Source organism: Peromyscus maniculatus, chromosome 5 (genome assembly GCF_049852395.1).
Source record: "Peromyscus maniculatus bairdii isolate BWxNUB_F1_BW_parent chromosome 5, HU_Pman_BW_mat_3.1, whole genome shotgun sequence".
Classification (NCBI taxonomy): domain Eukaryota; kingdom Metazoa; phylum Chordata; class Mammalia; order Rodentia; family Cricetidae; genus Peromyscus; species Peromyscus maniculatus.
Window position 1 is genome coordinate 53,382,784 of NC_134856.1, and position 9,108 is coordinate 53,391,891.

The 9,108-nt window shown below is 51.3% G+C and overlaps 1 protein-coding gene across 2 annotated transcripts in view; it reads left to right on the forward strand.

The window, feature by feature from the left end:
- Positions 1-1,429, forward strand: part of Usp10 (ubiquitin specific peptidase 10) — a 60,978-nt gene extending 59,549 nt beyond the window's left edge. For both annotated transcript variants that reach the window (XM_006990163.4, XM_006990164.4), the window contains exons 13-14: positions 80-145; positions 435-1,429. In XM_006990163.4, the coding sequence (XP_006990225.1) occupies positions 80-145; positions 435-622 (254 nt within the window). In that variant the 3' untranslated portion in view covers positions 623-1,429. The remainder of the gene's footprint in view (positions 1-79; positions 146-434) is intronic.
- Positions 1,430-9,108: the final 7,679 nt, after the last annotated feature.

Here is a 9,108-nt window from a genome sequence, read left to right on the forward strand (position 1 = left end):
GTGTTGTTAGGCAGAACTCACCAGTCAGCGCAGCGGTTCTGCAGAAACCTTGTTGAAGTATTGCTGTTTTGTTTTTCAGAACTACTTTCTCCAGGAGTCAAAAATAAGAATTTTAAATGCCACAGGACCTATAGGCTGTTCGCAGGTGAGAATACTTGGCCACTGCTCCCTTAAACACAGCGGGCAGTGAGCCTGCATGGTACTAGGCAAAATTCAGCTGGAGTACTCTCGTGGAAAGTGGATCCTGGGAGAGCTGGAGCGTCTAGAAAGCAATTGGGTCTGACGTGAGGGAGGGTTCTCAAGGATTGGTGTCCCCGAGTCAGTGGCCTGTGGGTTCCAGTGGAGACACTCCCTTTGGAGGGATTAGGTGGGACTCTGTGGCAGTGGGGGTGAGGGCCTTTCCTCATGGTTGCCCGCTGGGCATTGTCTTCCAGTGGTCTACCATCACGGCAACAGCGCCACGGGCGGCCACTACACCACGGACGTCTTCCAGATCGGCCTCAATGGCTGGCTGCGCATCGATGACCAGACGGTCAAGGTGATTAACCAGTACCAGGTGGTGAAGCCGACTGCTGACCGCACAGCCTACCTCCTGTATTACCGCCGTGTGGACCTGCTGTAGCCCTGTCCGTGTGCCTGTGTGTGTGCCTGACGCTGCTTCCTACAACCCCAGCTCACTCACTCTCCCACCTCTCTAGTGGCTCTTTAGAGAGAAGCTCTCCCTCTGCACAGTGGGCTTGAACGAAAGGGGTGTCTTGTGGGGGAGGGTGTGCTTAGTGCAGCTCACGTTGACTTAACTTCAGAGACTGTCGCTTGATTGAGGGAAAACAAGACGCGGGCGGGGCTTCTGAGAACTGCTGGCTCCTGAGCGGAGGCGGTGGCTTGCACTGTCCAGTCTGATTGCATAGTGGAGTAAGTCCCGCACCAGCCGCTCTTGTAAATTTGTGAAAATGAATTTTATCTTTCCTTAAAAAATAATTTTTTTAATTCATCACACTTTCCTCCCTTGCCCTTTAGTTTTTGATAAACGATAAAAATGAGCCAGTTATCAGAGATGAGAGAGTTCTTACTTCAAAAGGAAATAAACACACAAAACATGTCGCTGGTTCCTAGAAGGAAACACATTTTAACAATTGTGAGGTGAAAACTGCTGACGTACACACTGCGGGTCAGACATTTGGAGTGCAGACATCAGGCTGCAGAGGTGGGTGATTGTAACTTGATTACCATGAAAAAATTTCAAATCGCATTCATGCTCTGTGTACACATGAAGAAAAGTGGGCGAAATAATGAAGATTGGCATTTCCCAATGTCTGCTGTGTAACCTCATGTCGCGCCTCTGACGCCGTGTCCCTAATTGTACACAGTGTAGTGATTCCTAGGAGTATAAAGTGTCACCCGTCAATAAAGATCACAGAGTTGGTTTAAAGCTATGTGTGGTTCTTGGTGTGAAAACACCTTCTCTAGAAGAGGCCTCCAGTCCTGCAAGCCTGCTCGTCAGCCTCTGGGAACTCAGCTGGGACTCTGGCTGTGCTGGGCTAATGCTGTGTTGATTAGTGTGAGAGGGCCTGGCTTTCCCTTTTGCTCCCTCTGATCCTGTGGCTTAGGTCAAGGGCAGTCTTACACCAGCTCCAGACATGGAGAAGAGGCCGCCGGCAGTAGGAAGTCTGCTGTTCTTGTGGCCCTGTGCACTGGGCTCTTCAGGGCAGGGCTCGCCGTGGGATGAAACCTGTTTTCTCAAGCTCCTTTTGTGAAGGTTTTCATTAGCCACTAGCTGCCCGCTCAGGTCCTACTCAGCTTCCCATCAGGACGTGGAACTGTGGCTCCTAGGCATTCTGGAAATCAGTCAGCAGCCAGAGGGATGCAAGCAGCTTGTTCTCTGTGTGGTGTGGCTGGGAGGATTGTGTCCTCTGCTGTACTCCTGACAAATCTGGCCACAGCGCACATGTGTTCCCCAGCCGGTGCTTGCTCTGTCTCGGCAAGAGGCTCATGGAGTCAGTCATAGGTGCCCTAGGTGACTTCCAAGTGTATAAATGTCCTGTGTGTGTACAGGAGACATTTTCCCCTCAGCGTCACTGTTGTGTTGTGTTGTCCGAGTTAGTAGTGTATGTTTTCTTTAGCACAAAAGTTTAGAAATGACTGAACTTTGGGACTCCATCTGAAGACCTTTGAGCAGTGAGCAGAGATGGCGTGAGTCCAGCGGGGTAGGGCACTTGGTATCTTGACCAGCTAGGGGCATGTGGTGGTCTCCCTTCTCGGGGCTGTCCCTGTGTGGTGTCCCTTTTATGTGGCCAGTGTTGTTTGTTAGGAAAAACTCTGGCTTTGAAGGGCACTGGGCTTAATTTAACCCACTCCTGATGGCGCTGCTGTAACAGATACCATAGAGTGTTTTCAGACAGCAGCCGTAGGCCGAGTCCAAGGCGGAGGGGCCGATTCGTTGTCTAAAGACCCGCTTCCTGGCTTGTAGACACTTCAGTCATCCTCCCGAGTCAGTGTGAACTCCAGCTTTCTCTTACCAAGCCCCTAATGGTTCCTCCGGGGTTTAAGGTTCTGGCATGTCAGCATTTGGAGAGGAGAACGTAGGGGTGGACCAAAGCATTGCTTAACTCGAGAGTCTTTTCAGATTTTACGCATGTTAATGTATTGCCTGTGTGCGTTTATGTGTACCAAATCCACACCTGGTACTTGATGTACTTCAGAAGACTGAATCAGTCTGGAACTGGAGTTAGAGATGGTTGTGAGCCACCATGTGGGTGCTGGGAACCGAACCCAGGTCCTCTGCAGGAGCAGCAAGCTCTTTTCTGAGCCATCTCTCCACCCCAGATGGGTTTTTGACTTCACCCCAGTTTTCTATTGTCTAGATGAGGCATACCGTATGGTCCGGGAATGAAGACTGGTCAGCGTTTTGTCCATGGGTCGAGAACTCCGATGCTGTTTACTGTAGTCTGTAATCCTGCCTCAGTGTTAGTTGTTAGCTTCCCGGTGGGCTTCCCTGGCTCCTGGTCAGTCATATCAGAACTTCCTGCACACTTTGCTGTCAGGACTTTGGATGTCGACGTTTTCCTTCGTTCTCAGTGTGTCGATGTCTTTAAGTCAAGGTGAATGCTGAGGTGATACCAGTCTCTCTGGGACTGGCATTCAAGATTGGAAGCCCCAAAGCCCCAAAGGAGTGTGTGGGCCAGATGGCAGGGGCTCTCTAGGATGCTCCCTGGAGTTCTACATCAGGGTCTCTGTAAATCTGACCTTGGGTTCCTAGCCCGTGCTTTAAAGAAACACTTTTTATGTGTATGGGTGTTTTGCTTGTATGTATGTCTGCACCACATGAATGCCTGGTGCCTACAGAGGCCAAAAGAGGGCATCAGCTCTCTTGGGAGTGGAGTTACAGATGGTTGTAAACTGCCACATGGGTTCTGGGAATCAAACCTGTAAGAGCAGCCAGTTCCCTAACGGAGCCGAGCCTGCCCTTCAGCTCCCCCCTAACTATATGTCAAATAAAGCAGCAACTCATAGCTTCCCCCCAATATTTCGATATTTTTTACATTTAAGATAAACTTTTTCTGCTAAAATAAATTGCATGAGAAGTGGAGCGGAGTGCCTGGATTCTTGCCCGAGGCAGGCAGCACCTCTGGACTTGGCAGCACCGCACGGCTGTTCCTGTGGGTGAGCATTTCTTGCTCCTTGAGCCTGTCTGCTACTGCGAGGCTGGAAGGCTTCCACATCCTCGGCTCACATTCTCCTGTGTGGTCTGTAGCCATCTGCTCCTGCGCTCTGCAGAGAGAGGATGCCACCTCTCAGCTCTCCCGTGGCGTTTTCTGACCCTGTGCTGCCAGTGATGCGCTTGAATGGGACCCCCTGGGGTGGTGCAGCCCACTGACAGCTGCCATCCTCAGGTCAGTCCCGGGACACCGCCTCCATGCTGGCAAGCTGGGTCAGAGCGCTACAACGGCTAGCCTCCCCTGTGGTCACCTGCCGCATGTGTCTAACAGGTACCTCCAGCTTTCCTGCCTCCCTCCCACTCCAGGACACCGCTGCTGCCTGGCATAAAAGCTCTGTGATGCTTGTTCTTGAAGCAGGCTTGAGGCTTGTGACCTGGGACCAGTCCTGCCCTGAGGCCGTTAGCACACGTAGCATCTGCTTGAGACTTGGCACTAGCCTGCCTGTGCCAGCCACCCTGCAGTGCTGAGGGCAGGTACTCACACCCTTTATGACCTCAGACTGTTAAGGGAGCTAGTCACTGACAGGGCTACGACTCAGAGGGTGTTCAGAAGCTGGTGTAGCAGAGAAACAAGATGTGGGCCACAATTCCCAGAGCTGCGACAGTCCCACATACAGCAGTGGCTGGGGACTGAAGATGGGTGTGGAGCCCGCCTGGTGAGCTTGGGTGCACTACTTGGTTTCATCTAAACAGCCAGAAGCAGCACCCTCCCTCCCACCTCTTGTGGTATCATTGTGAGCATAGCGGGTCCTCAATACTCAGGCCTCTGTGCATTAGAGACTTCTCATGTCTAGGGGCACAGCACTCCTGTTTTGAATTGAAGGTCTCTTTGTGTAGCCCAGGTTGAACTTGAACTCATGATCCTCCAGCCTCAGCCTCGTGTGCCAGTTCAGGTGCTTACTACCATACCTGGCTCTTGATCTTGGTTCTGATGGTAATGATCTTTAATGCCAACCAAGGAGGAAACAGGCCCTACTGGAAACCACAAAGTCAGTGGATAGATGCTTCTCCCTACTTGGGTAGAAAGCTAAGCTTGCTCTTCATGGAATTCCTTGCCAGGTCTCACCAGGGCCTCCCATCACCCATTTTGCCCTGAGCTACAAAGGTGGGCATAAGCTGCACTAAGCAGATGACCTATGTGGTCTTTGATCGTTAAGCAGTTGTTGACACTCCTGAGAGGGAGTGGCACCTTTTTTATGGAAAGGCCGAACCCTGGAAGGTTTGTTGCCAGGGTGGTGGTGTGTGCCTGCTGACTGGAAGGAAGTGATTTAGGAAACACTGAAGACCAAAGCAACTGCCCTGACTCCACATGTTCATATTCCCGTTTACCTTGGAAAACCAGAGTCTGAAGCTCCATTTTATGTAGTAAATGCAACAAGTTGGCTCAGATGTCCAGTCCTACTCAACAGGCTGCAGGACCCCGAAGCCTTGCCCAAGTCCAGGCCTGGCTGCCTGACCCCTGAGCGCTCAGTCTAGGTGCTGCTGGCTTTAGGATCACTCTCCTGTGTACCCATCCCCCACACCTTGTAGGGTAACCATTACAGATGTTTCTCCAGGGCTTTTTTCTCGCAGTTTAGCCACTGGTGGGGTTGGATTTGAGCTTCCATCAGCAGCATCCACAGCCAGCACACCTACCATTCCTTAGACATTCATAGCGTTCCTTTTGGCTGCCGAGGAATGTCCCCACACCTGTGTTTCCTGTGTGTGATGGACTTGCTTCCAGTGATGGCTGCTCCTGATGTTCTTGAGTTCTTTAAGGTGCACACAGCATGTTTTCAGGCTGTAGCAGGAATCTTAGAAGGTCTTATTAATAAAATCAAACCTGAAGCCAGGTATTGGGGTGAATGCTGGAAGATCAGAGAAGCAGAACAAGCCACAGCCACCTCACCTTGCCAATTCCTCAGCTGATTCTGTTTCCTCAGCTGGAAGCCTCTGAGTCCTCTTCCGAATGGGTCTCATCTGAACTGTTGCTCAAAAGCCTAAAAGCTTAACCAGCCAAATGCTTAACCAGCCAAATGCTTCTAGTTTCTGGTCTTCACGCCTTATGTATCTTTCTGCTTTCTGCCATCACTCCCTGGGATTAAAGCTCACTTCCTGGGATTAAAGGCGTGTGAGCACCATGCCTGGCTGTTTCCAGTGTGGCCTTGAACTCAGAGATCCAGGCGGATCTCTGCCTCTGGAATGCTAGGATTAAAGGTGTGTGTGCCACTATTTTCTGGCCTCTATATCTAGTGGCTGTTCTGTTCTCTGACCCCAAATAAGTTTATTAGGGTGCACAATATTTTGGGGAACACAATACCACCATATCAGGCATGCTCAGGAGTGGACCCGCAGCACCTGGGGCTTGCAGCTCAGCAGGAGCCGACGATGCTTGGTTACCTCTTCTAGCTTATATCTGCAATGGGGGACTCTGGTCAGGAATTGAAACCGGCTGCAGGGTAGGGCAAACTGATAGGACCTCCAACCACACCCCATGGTCGTGCATGCCCGGTGGGACACTTAGTCATCTCCGCCTAGTCATTTCCAGGTCCTACGTCCTGCGTGACCCATGCCCCATATTATGAGCAGTCACGTAGTCGCATGGATGTGACCTCGTGATCTCTGTGCATGGGCCTGTGTGCATAGGTGCATCCTGGCCTCTACAAGGTGGTGCCATGTCGTCGAGTTGCCGTCCCCCCCCCCCTTTCTCCCACATGTCCTTCCACAGGCCGGATCACTTCTATCCCTTTCTCTTTGTCTTGATAAAACTCGTTAGTGGATTTTGGCGTTTGTCATGACTTTTCCTTTGGGGCAAGAGTGCCACAAAAAAACAAACCCCATCATATGGTGCTGTGACTCAATGGGCACTCCCAGGCACCTTGCACCTGGAAACCTGGAAACCGGGGAGTCTGCTCTGTCCACAACAGCCCACTGTCCGTTTGCCTGGCTGCAGGATCCTACACACAACACCGGCAACTTCAATTGATGAGTCCCCCACAGCCAGCGCCATCGGTTTCCTGGATCCGTGGGAATGACAGTTGAGCATACGGTATCCCCCTGGTATTCTTGAAACTGGGGGAACCCCGACCACAGCCTTCACTGGCTACAGTCGGTCCCTATCGCAGGCTAAAATTCCTAGCCATCTCCCACGTCTGCAGTTGGAGATATATTTATCCCAGTCAGATCCCCGTCTTCGGGTGCATCCTCAGGCTGTTAGGCCGATACATTTTTCTGGCTTGACAAAGCAGTAAATGCTGTATGGGCTTCCGGGGAGTTCTTGCCTCACAGGCCTTAGGCCCCTGCCTTATGGCTGACGGGTCATCTGGCAGCTTGTGCCTGGTACAGATCCATCCTTGGCCTTAGGGACTCCTGGGGGCCTTGGTTTGGGATCACATTTGTTTTTTAATTTTTTTTTATTTTTGCCTCTGCTGCAGACATGGGAAATAAGGCTTCCAACCCCATCAGCCCCACCTCTCCCCTAGGATGCCTTCTTGAAGCTTTAAAATCTCTCACCTTAATGCCTTGATTAAAGACTTCTAAGCTTGTCCGACTGTACTAAGCGATGGCCCAAATATGCCTTAGATAATAACAGAAAATGGCCACCGAGTGGTTCCTTAGATCCCGATATTTTGATCTAACTTCTGCCAGCGAACAGGCAAATGGAAAGAGTTGCCCTATATCATAGCTTTCTTCTAAGTGCTAAACCATCTCTTCTGGATTCCTTCTCTCCTGCCCATATGCCCTTAGCTATGCCTGAACCGGACAGTTCCCTGACACCGGAATCTCTGGCCCTACATCCTGCAAACGAACCTCCACCTATCCGGCTTTCCGCTCCCAAACCTGCCCCCAGGGAGCCGGTACCTTCTCCTCTGGCTTCCCCCTCCTCTTCAGCAGCAGCAGCCATTTTCAAAGGCACGGCTCAGGCTCCAACCTTTACTCCTCCTGCTACCTGCTCTTGGACTGCTAAAGGGCCTGACTCCAGCCATTCAAACCTGCCAACCGTTCTCCCTTTACGAGAAGTGGCCGGAGTCAGTGGACTGATTAAGGTCCATGTCCCATTCTCTCTCACAGAACTCTCTCAGATAGAAGAGAAACTGGGTTCTTATACCTCTGATTCTGTTTCCTTTATTAAACAATTTCAGTATATAACTCAATCTCATAGTCTCACTTTTCATGATGTACATAAGATACTTGCTAATAACTTACTTCCTGAGGAGCACAGGCAGGTTTGGGAGCAGGCTGGGATGCATGCCGATGAGGTTCACCAAACTAACCCCGCACACCCTCCAGGGGATGAGGTGGTTCCTGATCAGGACCCACATTGGGATTATAACACCCAGGGATGGTCTCTAGCCAGGGATAGGTTTATTACCTGTCTCCTGACAGGCCTCCGTAAGGCTGCCCTAAAACCAGTAAACTATGAAACCTAAAAACGAAAATCCGCCTCACTTCTTAGAACGGTTCACTAAGGCCCTCCTTCAGTACACTAGCTTAGATCCTGAAAGCCTGGAGGGCAGGCAGCTCCTAATGACCCACTTTGTCTCTCAGAGCTTCCCCGACATAAGGGCAAGACTTAGCCCCTTAGAGAATGGCCCTCTGACCCCACAGGCAGAATCGCTAGCATTCAAGGTTTATCATGGGAGAGATGAGAGAGCCCAAAAAAGGAACTGCCAGATGCTGGCACATGCTGTCCGACCAGCTCCCCAAAAGCTGGCGGGTCCCTGTTTCAAATGCGGAAAAGACTGTCATTGGGCCCAGGCTTGCACCACCGCCCCACGAGAGGCACCCATAGGGCCTTGCCCAAAATGTTGCCAAAAGGGTCACTGGTCAGCTGCCTGTCCTAATGCACCCAGCGGCATAGGAACACCAGATGAAGACCAGTCCGGCTGACTTTGTAGGCTTGGCTTTCAGTGATGACTGAAGCTGCCCAGGTCCTGCCCAGGTCCTGCCCCGGCCACTCCCATCTCACACAGGGAACCCAGGGTAGTGATAATAATAGCTGGGCACCCCATCTCCTTCCTTCTGGACACCAGAGCTATTCTGTCCTGAGAGAGTTTTGAGGGCCTACTTCTTCTCATTTCCCTATTGTCAGGGTAGGAGGAGAGCCTTATCTACCTCACCAGACCCCACCACTTAATTGTATTTTCAGAGGCATCCCTCTCACACACACATTCTTAGTGGTGCCAACCTGCCCTGTCTCTCTAATGGGAAGGGATTTTCTAGCTAAGGTAGGACGTGACCACGTGGGCCTATGTGTGCAGGTGGGTCCTGGCCTTTATAAGATGGTGCCATGTTCCCCCAGTCTCTTTCTCACACGTGCCCTTCCACAGGCCTGATCACATCTATCCCTTTCTCTTTGTCTTGATGAAACTCGTTAGTGGATTTTGCCATGTGTCGTGACTTTTCCTTGGAGG